Genomic DNA, 23,460 nt, shown 5'->3' on the forward strand with positions numbered 1-23,460 from the left:
AGAAAACGCTGCACAAGCAACCTTCCCTCGCGCGCGCCCCCCCCCCTCGTCTCTATGGAAACACGTTCCTTAGCAACCCCAGGTAGCCGAGTGGCGGTTAGAAAGCCTGAGAGCCTCAGTTTGAATGGGACGAGGATCGTGCGGGCGGACGCAGGGAGGAATGATGAGAGCCGGTGTTGGCTATAGTGAGTCAGGCGGGAGCGGGGAGGGGTTAAAAGTTAGCCGGGCGGGCGGGGAAAGCTTCCGGCAGAAGACATCTATATTAACAGTATTAACGCAAACTGCGTTGCAGGAACCCAGGAGTGCGGCAGGACGAGCGCCCCCAATTTCGGGAGGCTGAGGGAGGAAGAGAAAGGCTCTCCCGTGGGGCGCCAAGACGCCTCAGCTGCAGGTGAGCCGACTCCTCTCACCTGGACGTCGACAGGCCTATGATGACACTTTTATTATTGTTGTTGAAAATGCTGCCCTGTCTTCCTCCCTGGTTGGTGTAGGGATGCTGCGATGGGCAATGATGTAATTTCCTGCAACAGCACAGCGCAGTGGTGGGTTATTGTGCCCACCCTCTGTGAGATGTTTCCCTGCACCCTTCCTCCATCATAATGTGAAAATAAGTTTTTTAAAAAATCATTACTAACAGACTTCAGCACCCGGATGCGCCCTTGCACCTCTCTCCCCAAACTGCTTACTCTAGCAGTAACCAGCGGTAAAGTACTTCATTTCCACAGCTGTCCCCAACCTCCAGAACTAAGGTGCCACTGAGTGCCAATTTTCTTTTTCCTGTGGTCAGCAGGGCAATGTCATTTATTTATGGGATTTATACCCCTGCACTTTAGTTTAAAACAGTGTCTCCCAAATGTGGGTCTCCAGCAGTTTGGGGGCTACAATTCCCATCATCCCTGGCCACGGGTCCTGCTAGCTATAGCGATGATGGGAGTTGTGGTGCAAAAAACCAGCTGGAGATCCAAGTTTGGGAAACACTGGTTTAAAAGGCTGTTGGAGGGGCTTACCAAAATCAGTACTAAGATGGCCCACAAAGACATGACAAATGAATGGGAGGGAGGGCTGTCGGTTTCACCCTCCATGGGCAAAAGCCAATTGGGGGAGGAGGGTTTAAGTCAGCCACAGCAACAAAGGCTAAATTGGCAGGAGAACACATCTTCTTTGACCCTGTTGAATACTATTACACAAAAGCAACAAGCTGTGCACCATAAGTGATTCCTTATGGCTGTGGAACATTTGACATATAGGCACATGGACTCAGTTGAGAGAATCATAGAATTGTAGAGTTACAAGCCCCAGAGTTACAGCAGGAATCTTTTTGCCCAATGTGGGGCTAGAACCCACAACCCTGAGATTAAGAGTCTCATGCTCTACTGCCTGAGCTATCCAGTGGCAGGTCTGTTCATATATTTTTCTCTATTTCTCAGGAATAAAATATTCTGGAATATCTTCTAGTATCAACCAGATTATACGATGGCAAATTTACTGCTGGATATAGTGTTTCAAACAGGTTTAGGACCTTTAATATGTAAATTTCCAAGCCTTAGAAATTATGACTTTTATGGAGGTAACAAAAAAGTAACTTATATTTATTCCCACTTTGGCATGAATACTGAATATGCTTACTAAGAACGAAAGAGGCACATAAAAATACAGAATGTCAGAAGGAACAAGTGTGAATATGCATTAATATGTTCTTGATTTAGGGAACACACTCTTGGTCTAGGTCAGGGGTAGTGATTACATAGTCTTCCAAAAGCCGTTGAGCTCCTACCATTGCTGACCACTGACCATGCTAGCTGGGGCTGATGGGGTTGGAGTCCAATAGCATCTTAAGGGTCATAGATTGTCCACTCCTGGTCAAAGTACTAAAGTTTAAAGCCTCCAGACGTTCCAACATTATATTCTTCAGGGCTTATTGCACTGATTTTTCAGATAAATCTGCTTCAGGAAGAGATGGGCAAGTCCAGCCACCATCAGCATTAAAAGTAAGTTTATCTGTTTGGGATTTTGGGTGGCTGGCTGAGGGATAATATCCTTGCTAAAATACATACATAATGGCTAGAAGAGAAGGTGGTTCACTATGGATTTTAACCGTACTAAAGTTCCTTAGACTGTTCCCTTGTTCTTACATAATATGTTGTTAGGATTGTCCAGCCTGTGCTCCTGCAGCTGTCTACCAGCTCCATCAGGTACACCAGCTGGGACCCTACTTGCCTGCACACTGGATCGCCATAATTTTACATGCTCCGGTTACCTCCCGCTTGGACTACTACAATGCACTCTACATGGGGTTACCTTTGAAGGTGACTCAGAAACTATAACTAATCCAGAATGCGGCTGCCACACTGGTGACTGGGAGTAGCCGCCTGGACCATATAACATCACTCCTAAAAGATCTACATTGGCTCCCAGTACATTTCTGAGCATAATTAAAAGTATTGGTGCTAACTTTTAAAGCCCTAAATGGCTTTGGCCCTGTATACCTCAAGGAGTGTCTCTACCCCCATTGTTCAATCTGGACACTGAGATTCAGCTCCAAGGGCCTTCTGGGGGTTCCCTCATTGCAAGGTTACAGGGAACCAGGCAGAGGGCCTTCTCAGTAGTGGTGCCCGCCCTGTGGAACATCCTCCCATCAGATGTCAAGGAATTAAATATTTATCTGACTTTTCGAGGACATCTGAAGGCAGCCCTGTACCCTGTAGGTTTTTAATGTTTGCGTTTCTTTAAGATAAAGAGAGAACAGGGGCTTGCCTCATTATCCTGAAACATTTGGATAACCCGATCCAAAGATAAGACTTTTCTTTTGGCAGCAATGTTGTGAACATAGTACAGAATTCAACATGCACAGTACAGATATCAAATATACCTAGATCAACTGTTTCCAAAACTGTACATGGCCTAAAGAGAGATCACTGTCTAACAGAGCAATCAAATTCCTTCTCTGTCCAGTTTAGCCAGCCAGCAAAGAGGAGTCCCACCAGCAGGAGTCAGTGGAAAAACTCAACATGTGTTCTGGGGGCAGAGCTGAGCTGGCATGGGATCCATAGGATTCTGAGCAGGTCTCAGTACTGTTGTGAAGTGGCATGAGACCTGATCTGGGCCTGATGGCTGCGCCAGCTTGGAGTTAGATCAGTGATCAGGCCTGGATTTGGCTCTGCCATTGTGCCCTGCCATACCTTCAACAATTTCCTCCTGCTACAATGGTATGCAGTTTATATCTGGTAAGATAATAAATAGCAAGTAAAGATCACAATCTAGGCATAGGAAGAAAAAGTGCAGACTATTGCAGAATATGTCTAATTAATTAATTTTACAATATAGATCTTACAACAGCAGTTGGATTCATTTCAAGCCCTTCGACAACAAACTTTGCAGAATGTCAGCATGGTAAGACCAAGCCCTAAACAAGGTTTAATTCTTCATTCAATACACAACCTTTCTAAAGGCCTCTAATATTCGCATGTTGCTTTTACATGTCAACTTTTTCTTGTTATTCTCCTGCTCTGGATCACCTCATCCTCTCAAAATTCCTTGCATGATCATCTGCCACTTGGTTCCCCAATTCCAGATAGTAGATAAATTGCAGCTGGCTGGCTATTGGACACTTTGTATAAATGCCTGTGGTGAAGAAGCCGTTTCAAGTGTCAAATCACCTTCCCTTTACTTTTTCCAACAATTCCCGTTCCTACAAGATATGGTTATGCGTATATATCAAAGTTCTGATAAACTTTGGGGTTTTCTCATTGTGGAAGCAAGAAGGGACTGGTCATGCTTGCCAACAATATATGCATATATAAATATTATTGTTATTTTTTTTTCAGAGGTTCCACAGTACGGTAAATAGTATAGTCAGAGATACCATGGTTTGCTATCCAGCAACACATCCGATAATAAGTAATACTAAATATTTAAATTCTGCAAATGCTGTAGGGTGGGGTGGTGGTAAGTCCCACTGAACGCAATGGAACTTACTTCTGAGTAAGTGACATGCATACATTTGTACTCAAGTATTTTTAAGAATAAAAATAAGTTGCTACCAGGCTTAAAACGTGGGTGTGGTTCTCTCAATATTAGCGGGCTAATACAATTCCCATCATCCTTGATTATTGGCCATGCTTCTTGGTGATGATACAAGCTGGAGTCCAACAATGTCTTGAGGGCTACAGCTTCCCACCTCTGCCTTTAAACCAATATAAACAGGATGAAAGCAGGAGAAGGATAACTATCTCACTTCCTGTTTCTTCAGGTTCAGTCTGAAATCAACCATATACTTAATAAAAATATAACTGATATGAAGAGCCCAGAATTTATTCCAGACAATTTACTTTTGACCAGCTCGCCTATCAACACTACGATGGTATGTGGGGTTGTTTTGTTTTGCTTTGTTTTGTTTTGCTGACAATAATTATATAATGGCATTTTACGGTTCAAAGGAACTAATCCCTCAGCTGAATTTACCATCATTGCTGATCCAGAGAGCAGTCCATGTAATATGCACCACAGTGCTCCATAAAGTAGGGAGCAGGTGTACTGCCACTTAGGATATAATTCTCCTTGACTTTGTGATAATATTGGACATAAATGCCCCAGTTTCCTGAGGTCAGGAGCTAGAGTCAGGCGTAGGTCAGCAATAAAACAAAAACATGGTAGCTCTTTATTCAAAGAAACCAAACAGCGCAGGCCTAGTGATCCAAGCAACTCTTCCCAGTAGGTCTTGCCCCAATGAAACAGTTGCAAGGACTGAAGGTCCCCACCTTCCCACCACTCTCTACGGCTCCTTCTCTCCAGGGTCTTTCCCAAGCGGTCGCAAACTGCATCTGTGCACAACCCAATTCCTTGTTGAATCACTCTTTGCTTTCCCCTACTATTAATGATTTTTTAAAATGCCTTAAAAGCTAGATAGTGTACAATGATTATATTCAAACAAACCAACCCTGCCCACAACCCTACCATCTTAAAAACAAGCACCCACAAACAAGAACTCAAGATGGAAAGGAGAGGAGAAGGGACACAAAAGGAAAGGGAGGCAGTAACTAGAGGTCATAAATTGGGGAGAACTAGCATACTTTCAAATGCTGTTCAGACAGTTGCAAAGAGAGAAAGGTGCAGATGTCAGGAGGCAGTGATTCTGTGAAATAAAATCTGTATCAAAACCTATATTCCCTTTTGAAAATAGCCACTCTATGCAACCATTGGTGGTTCCTAGCTATGTTTCCTTGGTTGTTAAATACTGGAGGCCTTCTGATCTGACTGTTATCCCTTTCTCCGTCTCTCAGCCAAGAGGGCATCAAGAAGCGCTTCCATTGAAGAAAAAACTTCATCTTGGTAACAGACCAGGTGCCAGTAATTGTCTACAAACCAATTTCAACACTGTATTTGGAAAGCCGGTCACAGGTGAACGCATTCCAGATCAGGTTCTATCAAAATATATAACAGTTGAAAACCATGCCCCAACGTGTAGAAATAAAGGTATTCTGCCTTGGAATACTGACCAAATATTGAAGAGGTCTGCCAACAACTTTTCCTCCCCATCTTTTGTTGGTTTGGAAGCAGAAGAGAGGACTCTTCGAAGGGAGAAGAAAAATCAGGATGAACCTAAAGTGTGTGTGGCATTCCGTAAGTATGAGGAAGAAGAAGAGGAGTCCTTGACTGAGAGTGTGAGTTGTTCTTTCAAGGATACGAAAGAGGACGGCAAACAGACATGTAAGCATGAACTATTTACTTTTGAACTTCAAAACTCTCCTAATGTTATGAGTGGTAAAGACAATGATTCTGGTTATCTGTCAGAACAGGATCTAATAGAAAAGGGAATGTCATATGAGGATTTTAAACCTAGGGGGATTTCAGAACTAGAGGATTCCAGTGAGTTGCATATTAAAGAAAATATTGCACAAGCAGCATATGATAGAAAGCGGCAGATGAATTTCCTGTCCAAATACAGACCAACAAAGATAGACCAACCAAGGCAGCAGCTTAGCACAAACCAAGAGCTCAGAAAGCATCAGGAATTCTGTGGTGCTGTGTCTGATGAATATGCTAAAAAAGTCAGATGGTTAGAGACATCTGACAGAGAATCTGAACATGTCTGTAATAAGGTGATGAGCCATGAAGATGAAAATGAATCGAAACCTCTTACTGACGTTATACAGTCTCTGACAGAGCAAAATTCAAAATATCAGAAGCAAATCAAGGATTTGCATGATGAGAAGAATAGCCTTCAAGAAAGGCTAGTTAAATCTGAAGAAGATTGCAAGGAATGCCTGAAAGAAGTGAAAAGACTACTGAAGAAATGCAAGGAGTTTCAACAGCAAAAGTCAGCTCTGGAAGAAAAGCAGGAGCAGCTTTATTCTGAGAATCAATGTATGATGTCTGAGATAAATGATTTACAACAGAAAGACCAGAAAACACAGGAAACCTTGGCTTTTTCCACACATGAAAAAAGCGATCTGATTGTGTCCTTAAAAAATTTGGAAAAACAAGTTTCAACCCTTCAAGAAGAAAATAAGAAGCTAGGCGGGGAAGTACTTCAGCTAACAGACAACAAGGGTTTGTTAGAAAAGGTGGTTGGAGAAAACCAGAATGAAATGCAACAACTGAAGATAAATGAGAAAACTACACTATCGAATCTGGAGGCTCTTATTAGGATGACACAGTCGCTTAAAGATGAAAAACAGAGTCTTGAAAAGGCATTGCAGGAGGTGCTCACTGTGAAAGAAGTCCTGCAGAAGGGGCTTGAAGAGGCCCAGTCAGGCAGAACTAATACTGAGGAAAAACTTCTGATGGAACGCAAAAGTACAAAAATAGAAATTGGAGTTTTGAAAACTAACTTGTCAAACATGGAACGAGAGTGTGAGAGGATGAGAATGGTAGTAGCAGACATGACAGACGAAAACCACGTTCTTAAAAAGGAGCTGAATGCATATAAACAGGAGGCTTCTGACTGCAGAAATAAAACAAGACTACTGAGCGAGCAGCTCCTGCTGATGGAAAATGAAATACGCTCTACAGAGAACGAGAGAGATGTGTTGCAGTTTGAAGCGCGCCGTCTCCAAAAGAATAATGCTAGCCTCAGGGACCAAGTTACGGCTTTGGTCGATCAACAATTTAAGCAAAGGCATAATTCCAGAAGCCAAAAGCAAAACGACCAATTTGCAGATCCCAGTGAATTCTGTGAAGAAATATCTAGCTATCAGCATATTTCTTTAATACATAACTCACCAGGTATGTTTTGCTTTCTGATATGTAAAATTCAACTGAGTTCTAAATCTTTATTATTCTGAGGAAAATGACAGTTGGTATCATCCTTAGGGTTAATGTAAAATAAAAGAAAAAATGCTTAGATTAAAAACAATAAGAAATCACTGGCAATGCCTGAAATTTTAGGGTGCAATTCATCAGGCCTTTTCCCTCCCTCTCAGGCAAGACCCTTGGACATGTACAAGGCAGTCATTTCTTGAAATGCACCCAGGTATATAACTCATATAGTCATTAATGGTCCCCCTTCTCAATATGCCCTTGACCCAGAAGTATTACAGACCTGAGCATGAGGTCTGGACACAGCTGGACTTGTGGGGGGGGGGAAATATTGTGCACTCAATCTATAGATATTTTCAGCCACAACCAGTACTGAAAGAAATTGCTAGGTATAGCTGATTTTTAAAACACATTTGATTTTGTCTGTGTTACATATAAAAAATTCAATGAATTCAGCTTTTTATAAATTTATAGTTCTGGTAAGAAAATAGTTTTTAAAGTGACCTTTTCTCTGAAATGTGTGTAGAATATGATCCTGACAGATGCTTTTTACTCATTTAAGTCATAAACAAACAGGGAGAAATTTATTTAATGTTGATAAAGAGCTGATCATAAGAATTATTAGCTTTGATTGCTTTTGGAATTGGTTTAAACTAACCTACCATCAGTGAAGTATAAGCATTAGCTTCAGTGACTGATTCCTGAGACATCATGGTTATATAGGTTTGTAGATACGACAGTCTCCAACAGTGAATTGCTTAGGGGGCTTTTTCTTAAAGAAAGCTGTCTTTTTTTCCAGGCAGTTCCAGACAAACTCCAACAATCTGTCCTTCAAAGAAAGCATAATAAATTTTTCTTCTTTGAAACCTGTTTTTAAACTCTCCTATCCATTTACTACCATTTCCCCTTAAGTCTTTGAATAAAAAATTGGGATGATGTTTTACAGGTAACCAATGATAATGAAGTTTTACATCTCTTTTTTCACATATCGTTGCCTAATCCAGTATAGTATATACATACCTGATGGCTAAACAAGCAATAATGTAGCCTGATGAACTAGCAGAAGCTACAGAATTATAACATCAAGTTCTAACAATACCTGGAAACAAAACCACCACATTGAGACAACTATATAGGGAAGAGTGCATTAGTCAAATATGTTTCATATCCTACAGGCATCAAAGTAGTTTGTATTGCTTCCAAAGAGCAGGCCATATGAGAAGATAAAAATACTTCCTTATGACATTAAATCCTGTTAGCTCAATCCAGTTAATCATTGTAAATTTTGGTTGCAGCTATGCACAATATACGCACATTTTAAAATGCTTTACACCACAAGCCTATGCCTGCCTGCTCAGAAGTAAGATGAAATGTATGTAAAACACAATCTTAAATATTTCTATATGAACGCCATAGTGAAGTTGCACTAATACAGTGGTACCTCTGGTTGCGAACAGGATCCGTTTTGGAGGCCCGTTCGCAACATGAAAAGAGAGCAACCCGCAGTGGCGTGTCTGCACATGCGCGGGTTGTGATTCGCCGCTTCTGCACATGCGTGAGCGGCAAAACCCGCAAGTAACCCTTTCCGGTACTTCCGGGTCACCGCAGGACATAACCTGAAAGAACGTAACATGAAGCGGACATGAGGTATGACTGTATTGACTTACTGAATTAATAATTTCTAGGATGACCTGTTACCCTCCAAATGTTGTGAATTTCCAACAGCTCCCAGCCATTATGGTCAACGGTCAGTGAAGATGGGAGCTATAGTTCACAACATCTAGAGGGCACCATGTTGATTTCCTTTGCTCTCGGATGATCCCACTGTCATGGTCAGACCACTTCCTGGTGAAAAGTACCAACTTACCCCTTTAGCACTGGGAAACCTGTTAGAATGGCTCGCATCTGGAGACTTGAGTCCAATGGATTCTTGAATGCTCTGGGAGATATTCTGGTGGATAGAAATGGTGATCTTGTGAAGGCCCTTGTCTCACTAAGGGCACTAAAATGCAGAGGACCAGAGATATGATTGCTCCTGAGTGCCCTCCCTGACAATGTGGAGCATATTTGTTTTCCTGGTACACTGGGGAACTACATGCAGTGAAACAGGCTGGATGACTGCCAGAAAACAGGTGACGGAAATTCTACTGCAAAGATGACTGAACATGCATTAAGAGCACACAACCATGCTTGCTGCATGGCAGTGAAAGCAACAAAGGCAACCTATTTTGCTGCTTCCACTGTGTCCTCAAGAAATTGGCCAGCAGAACTCTTCAGGGTGGGCCAAGACTGTTAACACCTATAGTGTTGGATAAAGCTCAAGATACCTACCTCGGATACCTACCTCATTTTACCAACTTCAGTTGCTAAGATAACTGGTTATTCCTGGATCAGGATAGCTTGCACACAGTTGTGCATGCACCAGTAACCTCATGGCTTGATTACTGCAATGTGCTCTTTGCAGGGCTGTCCTTGGGGTTGGTCTGGAATCTGCAGCTGCTGCAGCCTGCCAAGACTAGGTTGCTTGCAGGATTTGTACTGGCTGCCGATATGCTACTGGCCTACATTCAAAGAATTGGTTCTAACATATAAGGCCTTATAAAGTTTAGGACTAGCTTGCTTGAGAGATCGCCTTAGCCCTTATATACCCAGTAGATCACTGTGGTCTGTTGGCAAATTTCTTCTGTAAATTTCAAAGATCTCAGAAGCCTGCTCAGATCAGGGCTTTGAGTGTGGCTGCCCCTTCTATGGAATAGTGTTCATCTCACTATGACAGGCCTCCACCTGCACTTTCTGGAAACAATTGAAGACATTTTTGTTCCGATAGGCTTCCCCAACTGGAAAAATGGATCTTTTCTGTGAATGTCTGTTTAGTAGTTTTAGCTTTGTTTAAAATGTATGCTTCTTGAGAGTTTTTATTAGTTTTTGCTGTTTTTATTGTACTTCACCTTGAGATTATTCTGTAGATTAATAATGATCACAGACTCATTGAAGGGACCCCAAGGGTAATCTAGTGCAACCCGTTGCAATACAGGATGGTTATATTGTTAGCAATAATACAGCCAGGGTCTATATTTTTCTGCTACATATATTTCTATAGTCTATGAAGCATGGTTTACAACCCAGCATGTTCCTTTGACAGCAGTAGTCAGATTTTGAAAATTTGCAAATCTTTGGCCTGTTCCTTGTGTTTCTTTTTGATTTGTTGGCCACACCTTCAGGTTTGGCCAACCTTATATGCATATATAGTATAATTGGTACTGAAGCTGAAGCAAATCCAAACCACTGGTGTCTAGGACTTTCTACATAGTTACACCAAGCATTTGATATGCTATTTTTTCCATAGAATGGCACATCAACCAAATATATGCAGTTACTCTCAGTGGCACCAGTCTCTTCAATAGTCCTGCTGCTATGTGGAGTCCATATAAATTATTTTACCACACATTCTGTTCAGACTGAATAATGCCACATCTGTGCAAATAGTGTCCATGCCATGGGGTCATAAACATACCCACTGCAAAATACAGAGATACTATTTCAGACAGACTGCTGAAACAGCCTCTGCATTATTTACATACACACAAAAAGGCTGTAAAAGTTTATGAGTGACTGAATATTAATGTTACTTCAATAGAAAGAGTGATAGCTTGTAAAAAAATTCATACCCTTTGGTGTCTGCCCATAAGAATTAATATGTGAACCCATTACACCTCTTCTGACACAATGCAGCAATTTCATTTTTATGCAATGGTGTATATATCTGTATTCTGACAATTGCATTATATTGCAGATAAGCAATCAATTCATGTCTGTATTTGCAAATCTTGGGGAGGGTGGATTTATGTCTGTCATAAAAGTATAATGGCATGAATATTTTAGTGCCTTTTTGTTTACAATGTGAATTCTAATTTCATTCATTTGCTTTTTGAAAATTGAATTAATATCTTGATGGTGTCAGAACACATCTAAAACAAGCTTCCCTCCAATTATAATTATACCTAATGCAATTTCCTGTGCTCTGTGCACACAGGATTGGGCATCACCTTCCCAACTCCAATGCAAGAGCACAAGTCCCTATGTAGCACAGGTGGTTCCCCCTGCCTACTGCCATGGCATTAAAGTGAGGTGTGACAGTGACAGCATCCTCTAGTCCCTTCACAGAACATTCGGAGTCTTCCAGATCTTTAGGGGTTACAGTGGGTGGCAACAATCTCACTGTAGGGTTCAAAGTAGGGACTTTCATGCCAAGTAAATTGGAGCCAAACAGCTCTGTTCCATCCTTTTGTAACTGAAATGGAGCAAGCCTCTGCTTAGGTAGTTTAACAGACTTAGGCAATTTAGTTGCTCTGTATTTATGAATATAGAGAAAAACCCACACACAAAAATCAGACAAGAAGAAAGCTTTCAGTTGTGGTTACAAGTACTGCAATAATCAGGATGATTGTTCCACATTTAAATGTGAAACAGATTAAGTATATAAACTTGCTTGTGTGTGGCACTTACCATGTTCTCCTTTACTGGAAGATGATAGCTGTTGCTGAAATACCTCTTTCCTAGACATCTACTATCTCCACAGAACTTTCCTATACACTAAGGGCATAGGTCAAGGTTTAAAAGGTCTTGCAAAGGCAGGGATGTTGTCTGTCAACAGATTACACCCTCTGTCCTCATCTTTGGCAGAATCACTGAGCTCCTGTAAGGCTAACTTTTGAGTGCATTGAGCGCCCCACTAACACCTAGGAAGAAGGGAAGGTTAAACTACCCTGTCTCTCTCAAGACTGCATACTATATTATTTGTTCCTAAACATCCAAGGGAGAGATATATACTTATCAAACAGGGAAGGGAACTTTGTTTTACGTCCTATCAGCTGTGGGAATTCCACTGCAAATAATTAAGTTGGTTAATTCATTAGATCTTAAAGCTATCTTGTCTTCTTTCCTAACATTTCCAATTTGGTAGAGTGTGGAAAGATTTCTGAAATCCGAAAGAAACTGGAAGAGGAGGAACTCTCTACAGAAAAGAAGCGCAACACCACCAAGAAGCTCTACAGTGCTTTTTCAGTCAGCTGCACCACATCCGTCATAAAAGAGTCGGGTTTTCCAACTGCTGTGCGGAAGAAATATAGCACTATTTGCTCTGCTACTTAGTGCTTTAAGGGTTCTGCCCACAGAAGTTAAGCACTACTCTATTTTCCAATGGTTGTGCCTGAGAAGCATAACAAAGAGCAGAGCAATCAGAAATCCAAGTACTATGAAAGAAACTAACTTGAGGTTGTAGATGAGAAAGAGATTTGAGCTGCACACACATAATACATATTTATGGTTACTTTTATACTATTCCCATTCGTTTCAGCTGGAGCTTTTTCCTCAAAGAATGAAACACCTGACAATGTTTTGAATGATATTTTATGCTATTTCAATTCTAAGAAAGGAGGTAATCATCTGAGCTTTGTCATAATTGTTCACTGAATATAAAAGGAGGCAAACTGGAAATAAAGACAATTTCTGGTGAAATGTAAAACTTGAGTATTGTACCCAAACCAGTCTTCATTTAAAAATCTTTGCATTTAAAACACTTGAAAGAGTTTTATTATTGCTGTGCTTTATATCAATGTTTCTTTGGACACTATTTGTAGTTGGTAGAGAAAAACAAAACTAAAGTAGAAGCTAAGGGTACCTTGCAGGAAACCATAATACTAGGTCATCCCATTAAGGACATCTTAGCTAATTATTCATATGAGTTATTGAACATAATAAAAGAAGCAAACACTTTTTTTTAGATCATACATTTAGAAAATGTACTACTTAGAAAATTCATTTTCTCTTCTCTTTTTCATAGGAACAAATGCTCCTTCTAAGATAGTGTCTGCTGTTTATAGTTCTTCCAGTAAACCAATAATGTTTTTAAATAATAATAATAAAACTCTGCTACCCAGAGTTGCATCAGAATCATATTTTAAAGTTGACCAAAAGCATTTTAAAGATCTGTTGATTAATCACCCACTGCATTCCTATCAAAGTAATAATAGCATTGTGTCTAGATTATGGTTACCAGATGTCCCCGTTTCCCGGGGACAGTCCCCGGATTTACAAATCCGTCCCCGGACAAAATCTGTCCCCGGATTTCATTTAATGTCCCCGGATTTATATTTTAAGTGTTGTAGATTTATTAGTAGAGAATGAATGTTGCGTGATTGGTTCAACGGCACAAGACACATCATATGGAGACTTCTGGCGAGGCAAAATGGCGGACGCCACAGCAGCGAGCAGCTCCTGAAAACAGCCTGAGCCAACTGCACTACCAGACTGGCTCTGGGCTGCTGAGACTGCCGCTGCTGCCACTGTTGAGGGGGAACCGGGGACGCCCGGCGCGTCAACAGGGGGAACCGCTCACACACACACACCCCACGACCCAAATCGAGCTGGGAGCAAGAACACCTGCCCGACTGCCCAGCAGCGCTATGGGGCCAGGAAAACCCCAGAGCCGATGCAGGGAGAAGGAGGAGAGGAGGAGGAGAAGGAAGAGAAAAAGAGGAAGGAGAAAAAAAGTGAGGAGCCCCAACCTTGCCACGCCGCTGCTGCCGCTGAGGAACAGCAGTAGGAGAGCACTGGGAGGGCAAGGACACGTCGCAAGCCCAGGCCCAAGCCAAGCCTACTCCACAGCAGCTAGCGCTCCAAGAGAGCAGGCCGGGGCCCAGAGGAAGGCCACATGACAGAAGAGACCACAGAAGAGAAGATATTACTTCTTAATTTTCTTAAAAAATAACTTTTTAAAATAACTTTTTTTTCTCTTTCAAAAAAAAAAGTGTCCCTGGATTCTTTGAAAAAATTCTGGTAACCTTAGTCTAGATTGGAATAGGGAGGTAAGGAAGAGAGATCTGCAGACTTTAAAGGTTCACCATGATAGCAAAAGAAAGGAGGAAATGGAACACTTGGAATAGTCTCTCACCATGGAGCTTTGGGAGTTGCAATCATGGGAAGGGGATCTGGATTCCCAGATATTCCTTAAATCTTCAACTTTAATTTTAGAAACTCTTAATTTTTTGAAAAAAATGAGAACATGATATCCAGTGTTAGACACACTCAGAGTAGACCCACTAAAATCAATTAACTTGTGTCCATTGTTTTCAATTGGCCTACTCTGAGCATGACTCACAATGGTTATCACCCTTTGTCTCATAGCACAGAACCAGCCCTTATCTGCATGCCTATACCCTAGATTCCATTCTTGTAGCCATACTAGAGTGTTTAGGAACCCAACGAAATAGCTTTTAGTAGATCAATGTCTATTAACATTGGACCAGACTAGATGTCCATAACAAGATTTTGTAAATGGTTGGACATAAGCTTGAGGTTCATCAAGTGCAAGTATTTATTTTTGCTAGTGCTCCATACAATCAAAATAACATTTATACCAAAATATACTTCACATTTTATATACATTATTTGTAAATATATTATCTATTTCTTTATATATATAAAGAATATATTCATAAAACATCGTCATGTGTGGTAAACAGTTTTGGCAAAGGATAGCCATATTTGACATATTTCCCAGATTTTTTTTTATTTGCTTCAGATACCCTTGTGCTGTTAAAATGCTACTGTTTGCAGAATCTAAAAAGTTCATTCACCTTGCTTTGCGTGCAGCTAATATGACATCACTTGCGGATTTGTGTAGTTGGTTGCATTTAATGATCTGAAATTCAAATTTGAAAGAAAAGTGTCAGAGCATTTAACTGAATTGTGACTTTTTGCTAAGATAAATAGCCATTTCTTCACCCTGGCTTTCCCACATAAGCTCTTCATTGTCAAACAAGATCTTAATGCATCAAACTAGAGCTTATACAGTAGTCAGTAACATATTCTATTCTTCATTTTAAAACCTATGGTGTTTTCAAAAATAATAATACTAATAATATAGAGTATTATGCAACTTTTGATATAATACTATTTTCCCATAGTTGGTGAAATTGTCTTAAACAATGAACCTCTCCATAGCTGCATTCCAGGCCACTGAAATAAACCCTGGATTAGAGGTGAATGGATGGATAGATAGGAAGGAAGGAAGGAAGGAAGGAAGGAAGGAAGGAAACTTTACAGTTTCAGCCAGTTGCGTAATGCTAACAATACCTTCCTTTCACTTGCATTTATCTGTTGAGAAGGTAAACTGGCAACCTGCACATTCCTCCACCCCACCTAAAAAGGGTCATCATATTCCTTGCAGTACTAGAGGCACAAATTCATTAGATTTGTATCCCACTTTTTAAGGCCTATATGGAAGTTGATCTCCAAAACACATGAAGTGGCATATCTGGCAAACAGACCTAATGGAATCATCGTAACCACTCTTCATATTACAGCCACTATTATTAAAATCAGTTTAAATCAAGCCATATCTTATGAAGCAAATCATTAATGTGCAGGCATCTGGTGATGCCTTCCAATTGTTAGGATTCTATGACTCCTGGGAGCCAGATAGAGAAATCTAGAGGGGTGCATTCAGCTTTAGGAAATTGAGGCTCTCCATTCCTGATCTAGAACATAAGGAGAGAAAATAGATCAAAGTGCCCATGAGTATGTTTGAAGTATTATTACCCACAGCAATGAGTAAGTAGTAAGAAAATTCCCACAAATAAGAAGAATGGATTCCAGACCAGAGAATGTTGTTGAAATATACTCGGAGTTGAGAGTGGATTTCATGCTCTTTATTCAGCTCATAGTGGTGAGGAGGAATGGAAGTTCCCCCAGAATGTCTACTTTATATACATTATTTACACAATGGGCCCCACGTGATAGGCTAATTCCAAGATTCTACTGTAGGCCAATCAGGTTGCGAAGTCACTTCCACCTGGAGCTGGATTGGGTGGCTCCTGTGGACCAATCAGACTGCTGAATTCTGGGTCCTATTGTTCTAGGACCAATCAGACTGCTGCATTCTGAATCCTATTGTCCTAGGACCAACTAGAACAGACTGCTGCATTTTGGATCCTATTCAACTCAGTACATAAGAGTTATGTTCCGACAGAAGGAAGCCAGCGGTGGAAGAAGCCTCTTGGAGACCTGGGGCGGTGCGCCCAGGGGCGGGCAAACTACCCATAGGGGCGGGGGGCACCGTGCCACACGCTGCCCATGGGGACAAGCAAAGGTGGAGCTTGTGGCGGCAGCGTGCGTCCCGGGGGGGTGCTTAGTGGCAGAGAGCTTCCCAGGGGGGTGCGCCGCGGCAGAGAGCATCCCAGGGGTGCCGCCCGTGACGATGTCACCCCCCTCAAGGATGACATCCGAGGTGGGCCGCCCCCACCTTGCTCCGCCTCTCAAAGAAGCCCCAGCAAACCTTATCGCGAACATTAAGTAATGAAAGGTATGTCATACTTACTTTTCAACATTTAATGACATAATACTTCTTATTGGTCTGCTCTTCGGTCCAGGAGAAGGATGAAATACCCGCCCTTGTTTATTGGTTGTGACAGGCTTTGCCTGTTTAACGATGTAAGGGTCTACGGAATGGGTTGGATAAGGATCAAATGTGCCTGCTTTCATGCCCCCAGGCTGGAAAGCAAGGATAAAGAATTTTGATAAGTTGGTAACAAAAATACTTCACACAGAAATACAGAGCCTGAAGCAGTAGTTCAGAAATATTATTTCATGAAACAGAGTGTATTATGTAAATAACCAGGCAGCCAAAACCCAAATGCTTACACAGAAAACTTGCTTATCACAGCCCCAAGCAGCACAGAATGATGTACATTTATGCTATTTCATCCACAAAAGTTATGCACAAGAGTGAATTTCAGCAGGTGTACTTTGCATGGCTACCTAGAAGTAGGTCCCATTCTGTTAGGTGGAGCTAACTCCTGGGAAGTGTACATTCAATTGCATTTTTACTCCACTACAATGAACTCCACTACATTTTACAGGTGTCACCAAAGAAATCTTAGTCAATTGTTTAACTTTTAGTTGATTAATTAAATTAGCACATAAGTAAAACAAATATTTATGAAGCAAGAAAAATACTTGTTTTTTTTACACTGATGCACAAGTGTGTCATTGTGGCATCTTAGAAAAGGCATTACATCCAATGTAAGAGATAAGGAGGAATGCCTCATAAAATAATGCTGCATTTTAAAAAAAATATTCTGTTTAAAAAATTATCATTGGTATTATTATTATTTTTAAAAATGGCTGTTCAATTTACTGGGAGAACCATTTTAATCAATTTCAAATGTTATGAATTCCATTGATTAATGTATCAAACTTTGGAGCTCTAATAAGTTTACTTTGTATATTAGCATATTCAAGAAAGAGCTGAAGAAATTAGAAACATGTCAGACGAGACTAAAGAATAACAACAAATCACTTCAGGACTTGTGGATATTTCCCACTTACGTTTAGCACCATCTTTAAACAAAATGCCATTTGATTAAATAAATAATTGTAAAAACCATTTTTCAAACTTATTTATGTTTCCACCATTCAAAATAGCTCTCTAAACTGCAACAAAAGTAAGCCATCACAACCATCTTCTCTTTCTAGCTAAATGAAAATGTCTGCAATAAAAATTAAATGACAAAGAAGAAACGTTTTTAGAGAACTGCACCTTCTTTGCAGGAGAAGTTGGCTTAAATGGATGGGTAACTGGTGCTGGCGGGGGTTGTTTTTTTGGTGGTGGCAATGGTTTGTCATCATGGTAAGGATTTACATCAAAATATTCTCGTGGGTAAAGATTCAACTTGAAAGCTCCACCTTTCATCAAACGGTGGTGTTCTTCGCTCATTTTCTGTGTAAACCAGAGAGGAAAGATATCACATTGAGTACTTCTAATTAAGATTATTTTCAATAGGGAATGACTAGGAAATAATTTATGGCTGGAATCCTATGTTTACTTATCTGATAGTAAGCCTTACTAAACTGAACAAACGCATGCACAGGACTGCACTGTTTGAGATGATAATGCAATAAATGCTACAAAGTAGATGCAGATGTGTAACAACATTAGCAATCTGAACATGTCAGGAGTGGGACACCTGTAGTTCACCATCCCAAACCACTAGCCAACAACATCCATCCATCCATCTATTGATTTTAAAGCCACCCTTCATCAATCAGATATCAAGGTGGTATGCAGAATAAGCCCAGAACAAAATAAGCCCAGGTAAGACCTCTGGAGGGCTACAGAGTCCCAATCCATGGTAGATGTCAAAGGCTTATATCGGAAGGCTAACACATGATGTGTACCAAATGTGTACCATGGCAGAGCTGCAGAATGAAGGAAATAATATCTTTCCTTCTTGATCCAAACAATTAATGCTTATAGGAAAAAGAATAATCAGCCTAGCTTTGGACTGCCTCATATTTATCATTGGGGTTACTGGCACAGTATCATATTTCTCAAAAGCTTCACACAGGAACCACGCAAACTAGATATATGAAGGGTATGATGCTTATTGAAGTAATAGGAAACAGAGAGCAATGCTTGTAAACATAAATGGATTTTTTTCCATTTCCCTGCTTTTCCACTTTCCCAACACCTTCCAATTTCCCCCCAATAGCAGGGCTTCGTGTCACTGGTTCCATCTGGGACAAACAAGTGGGCCCCAAAGGAAATAACTGTACCAATGGGCCACTATCCAAATCTCCTAGTTGTTGAAAAAGGACTTGAGCAGCTTATATCCAAAAGGGATGTGGCTTAAGTTCATAGTAGACTAATTTCAAACATAATGTGGTTGGCTCAGACTATGAGTTCAGGTTACAATGTTAGGTCTAAGAGGGCTCTAATGGTGTATCCCCCCCCCCAACACACACACACACAAGACAGTAATCCATCAAAATGATCAGGTCAGTCTCAGTATCATGATATGTGTTAACATACTTTAGAATGTATATAATTTATTATATTTATGATCTATGGAGTGAAGCACCCTGATCTATCGTGACATATTTTTTGATATTACCAGCTGAAGAAGGCGTGTACTCCGAAACAGGGCCCTGTCCTGGTCACCACTACTGAGTCGTACATCTGATTCACACTCCGGATACTCCTTTTTGGCCCCATTTGATCCTTTATTCTTTATTCTGATTTTATATAATATGGACTCTTTTTGACTGCTATTAAGACTTGTATAAAACAATTGTTGTGCACTGGTATTTCATGTACCTTTGTACTATATCACTGTGTATTTGAAACTCATTATTTCTGTACTTAAACGTTGTATCCAAACTTACCATTACTTTAAAACTATCATACCTACACGGTGTGTTTAATTTACTACTAGCTTCAAACTGTTATTCTTAGCAGAATATACACGTTTTTCTTTTCAACTCTTGAGTAGGAATTATTCCTTATATTGAAACTTTTGGCCAGAGTTCTTGATATATCCTTTTCAGTGCAGTCTCAGTATGGGGCAGAGAAGGCTGTAGACCTTGCTACCTAGCACATTGCTGATACTAAAAAACAAACTATGAACGTTTAGAAAGTACTAATAAAAATTCTAATAAAACAGAAAGAATGCTACAGTGGAACAATTCCCATTTTTGAATCAGCAAGCTGAAACAACAAAGAGCTAACAGTCTTAACTAGTTCATTTTACAAAAGAAATATGATTCATGTACAGTCTCATTAGAGCAGAGCAAACTGAGATCTGGTCATGTCAAACAGGGTAATGTTCTCTATTCACAGACATTAATTAAATGGAAATCCAACAGAATTTTACCTTAAAGTTTATCCTTCCTGTGTCATACAGTTCCACTGAGTGTGGGTATGGTTTACCTATGGTAAGATTTGCATACCTGGGCAAAGAAAAGAAAATAATGGTGACACCAACATTCAAAAGCCTCTAAAATTCAAGAAAACATATCAGAGACTATTACAACTCTAGAAAGTTGATGTCATGTTTTACCCGTAGCCAGTTCCCTTCTTCCCTGGATTGGTATACAGATTCTTCCCAGGTGCAACATATGGCACTTTGTCTTTTGCTTGCGCACTAAAGTAAGCACATGGGCCACCGATTGTTCCATAGTAGGTTCCTATACCACAACTGAAATAAATAAAAAAACAAATAAGCAAATATTTATCCATTAAATTTGCAACTTAATTATGTAAGAACAGATGAGGAACCTGTGGCCCTCCAAATGCTGTTGGAGTGAAACACTGCTAACTTTAATATTGCCTTAAGTATTGTGTCCAAGGTTTTCCCTCCAGGGACAAAAGGTTCTTTGATTCAGTAGCGGCTCTCATCAGTGGAGTGGGATGCTATTTTCAATGAAACACACACACACAAACACAAACACACAAAGGGAAGCACTCTATGCCACCTCCTGTGCTGATCTAAAGGGTCCCTCAATCCTCTGGAGCAACTGGGGAGGTGATAGGAGTTTCAGGGTAAAAAAATGAGCATACATAAGCTGCCTTTCTTCCCCAGTGACCACGACTGAACTCAGCTGGACTTTCTGAGTATGTATAGGATAGCACTGGATGCTCAAAACCTTATTCAAACATCTGTATTTGCCAGTGGTTGGCTGCTTATTTTTATTTAGTGCTGCATTTTAATATTAATATTTGGTTTGGTTAGCAATGAAAGAATTAACGTACTATATCAAACCAGAGGCCCCATCATGCTCAAAATCCCTTTTTTTTCCTGACAAGGGCTAATGCCTGGGTTATCCTGTGGGAATATAGGACAACAGACAGCCATCTCCAAATGATTCCCCTTCATCTCTCTGCACGTGCCTTCGGCTGCCATAGATGCATTCTCACATTGTATCCTAGAAATGGCTCCTGGGAAGTTTGAGAAAGTTTGTAGAAATTAAAATAAGCAGCCCCAGAGGGGGAAAGGCATTTGTGGCACATGTGTCAGTGGAGTAAAAGACATTGGTCATTTCTTCTTCTATATTCCTCTCCAAGCTACATTAATCTACTGATTACCAACTCTGTCAAGAACTGCTTCATTTTCAGGATCACTAAATGAAAGACCTGCCGTAATCTAGGTCTTCCCTCAAGACCCTGGCCTGTGATTTAGAGCCCAAGGCATGCATGCTTCCTTGGTTCCTCTATGAGAAAGAACTAATCTGTGTGCTCATGAACATTTTCCATTCCACTAGCTGTTTATTCTCCTTTCATAGAAAAGAAATAAATGTGATGCACAGTGGTGGAGGTTGACATAGAAACTGTGGGACCAAAGGTATATATAAAATTCAGAAGTAAATACATTTATTTTAGCAAGAAATAAAAGCCTAACAAAAGAATCTTTCAAGGTTTCTAAAGTTATTTTAATTTAACATGTAAAAATAAATAGAACCCATATGAGGACCAAAATTAACGCCTTTCCCCAGCACTTACGGATATTTCTCTCCATTACTAGGAAGGAAGGGTTTGCTCAGGTTTTTCTTTGACTCTGCCATTCGGTATCTTCGCCTTAGCTGAACAGGATTCAGATAGCTTTCACCTTCAAAAATTCTTGCATATACAGGGTCAAAGTAACCTGCCTGGGTAGCTGCCTTCTCTTTGTTACCCCCTGGTAACATCTGCTTGTTCTTGCTTGCAGCTTCATTAAAGGGGCCTTTAAAACAAGTTAGTGCTGTCAGTTTTGGTTTAATGGGCGTGGCTTTACTTAGTTTTAATTTTTAGATATTTACATCTGTGCCAGATTTTCAGACTCTTGAACTATGTAGAAGCAATTTAGGGCATGAACTGCTACTACATCTATGCCAATAAGGCATTACAATAAGCTATATATCTTCAAGATGCGCTGAAAAGTAATAATTGTGAACATTTGTTCTAAACTAAAGACCCTGACCCTGCCTCCAAGTAGAGGGTAGTAATATGACCATATGGAACCCCTAATTAGAGATTTTTGACCCTTTTCCCCTATAAGAACATAATTTGTTTCTGAGGAATAGACGCCTGGAATAGATTTTAACACAATCTAAAGATCTACTACTACACCAAAAGGAATGCTATTGCAAAAATATTCCCAGGGCCCCTTAGTGTGAGAATTATTGAGCCTAGAATCTGGTTAACCATACAGAAGTTTAACTGAAGGATGATGTGGCAGAAAGTCCAGTCAGATGAGGACAAAACCACAGATTGCCTCATTCAGACATAACAAGAAACCATAATTATCACAAACTAGGAAGTGAGAAAGGTCAACTGTGTCCTGGTTCCATTTGAACAGGGCGTTTTTCCAAGCAATTGCAGAAAAAGACTGCCTTCAAACCACACTTCCCAATATATATAAAAGAATTTTAACCACATGGGAGAATAACATCATGTAGGGCTAAAAGAATTGGGGATTAAACTGTCCATGAACTGGTAAAGAAAGAAAAGTTCATTCCTGATAATCAGGACCTAGATGGAAGTTATTATTGTTTTATGAAAGATTCTAATTGCAAAGAAGTATGCGTGAATTGCTTTCAATCCAAGTACTTTTGTAAGAAAAGCCCCCCAATTATTGTGGATGAAGTTTATAGAGACTACTTTCTCAATTCTATGTGGTGGCATACAGTGCAGAACTCTAGTGGCACCCTCTGTAAAGCATTGGGACACCTCCATCCTGCCTAATAGCCACAAACCCACTGTCATTTCCTATTGCAATATACAGACATAAGTTGTTGTTGTTTAGTCATTTAGTTGTGTCCGACTCTTCATGATCCCATGGACCAGAGCACGCCAGGCACTCCTGTCTTCCACTGCCTCCCGCAGTTTGGTCAAACTCATGTTGGTAGCTTCGAGAACACTGTCCAGCCATCTCATCCTCTGTCGTCCCCTTCTCCTTGTGCCCTCCATCTTTCCCAACATCAGGGTCTTTTCCAGGGAGTCTTCTCTTCTCATGAGGTGGCCAAAGTATTGCAGCCTCAGCTTCAGGATCTGTCCTTCCAGTGAGGACTCAGGGCTGATTTCCTTCAGAATGGATAGGTTTGATCTTCTTGCAGTCCATGGGACTCTCAAGAGTCTCCTCCAGCACCATAATTCAAAAGCATCAATTCTTCGGCATATAGGCTGCACTAATGTAATTGGCCAACAGCATGATAGAGAAACTCTCCAATCATCCTGCCTTCTTCACTGCAGTTTTACCCAACTTCCCATGCAGCAAACTGGATTGGTTAAACAAGGCAAATAAACTAACATATACTGCTAGTTACTACCAAATCAGTGCTTCCAACTCATGCTGCTATACATATGCAGTGTCCTGGAAACACTGATAC

General features: G+C 40.5%; 2 protein-coding genes across 12 annotated transcripts in view; one reads left to right on the top strand and one right to left on the bottom strand.

Moving 5' to 3' along the window:
• CCDC110 (coiled-coil domain containing 110) lies at positions 1 to 12,781 on the top strand. 9 transcript variants are annotated; one of them, XM_081208817.1, is made up of 7 exons: positions 1 to 82; positions 293 to 391; positions 1,936 to 1,988; positions 3,325 to 3,390; positions 4,250 to 4,360; positions 5,280 to 7,224; positions 12,221 to 12,781. In XM_081208817.1, exons 1-7 carry the CDS (start codon positions 55 to 57, stop codon positions 12,406 to 12,408), a joined length of 2,490 nt encoding a protein of 829 aa, XP_081064943.1. In that variant the 5' UTR covers positions 1 to 54; the 3' UTR covers positions 12,409 to 12,781. The 9 variants fall into 9 exon arrangements, with proteins under 9 accessions (XP_081064943.1, XP_081064942.1, XP_081064946.1 ...); XM_081208816.1 differs by having other exon boundaries at positions 49 to 185; XM_081208820.1 differs by lacking the exon at positions 12,221 to 12,781 and adding an exon at positions 8,057 to 8,127 and having other exon boundaries at positions 49 to 185.
• CFAP96 (cilia and flagella associated protein 96) overlaps positions 9,102 to 23,460 on the bottom strand; it is a 16,627-nt gene continuing 2,268 nt past the window's right edge. For 2 of the 3 annotated variants that reach the window (XM_081209064.1, XM_081209063.1), the window contains 6 exons: positions 21,596 to 21,815; positions 20,157 to 20,294; positions 19,971 to 20,046; positions 17,858 to 18,037; positions 16,637 to 16,809; positions 14,609 to 14,959 (listed from right to left, as the gene is read on the bottom strand). In XM_081209064.1, the coding sequence (XP_081065190.1) occupies positions 14,911 to 14,959; positions 16,637 to 16,809; positions 17,858 to 18,037; positions 19,971 to 20,046; positions 20,157 to 20,294; positions 21,596 to 21,815 (836 nt within the window). In that variant the 3' untranslated portion in view covers positions 14,609 to 14,910. Of the gene's footprint in view, positions 9,209 to 14,608; positions 14,960 to 16,636; positions 16,810 to 17,857; positions 18,038 to 19,970; positions 20,047 to 20,156; positions 20,295 to 21,595; positions 21,816 to 23,460 lie in introns of those variants that run through there. The other variant, XM_081209065.1, reaches the window with a different exon arrangement.

The sequence above is a fragment of the Podarcis bocagei genome (genome assembly GCF_964188305.1).
Source record: "Podarcis bocagei genome assembly, chromosome: 9".
NCBI lineage: Eukaryota > Metazoa > Chordata > Lepidosauria > Squamata > Lacertidae > Podarcis > Podarcis bocagei.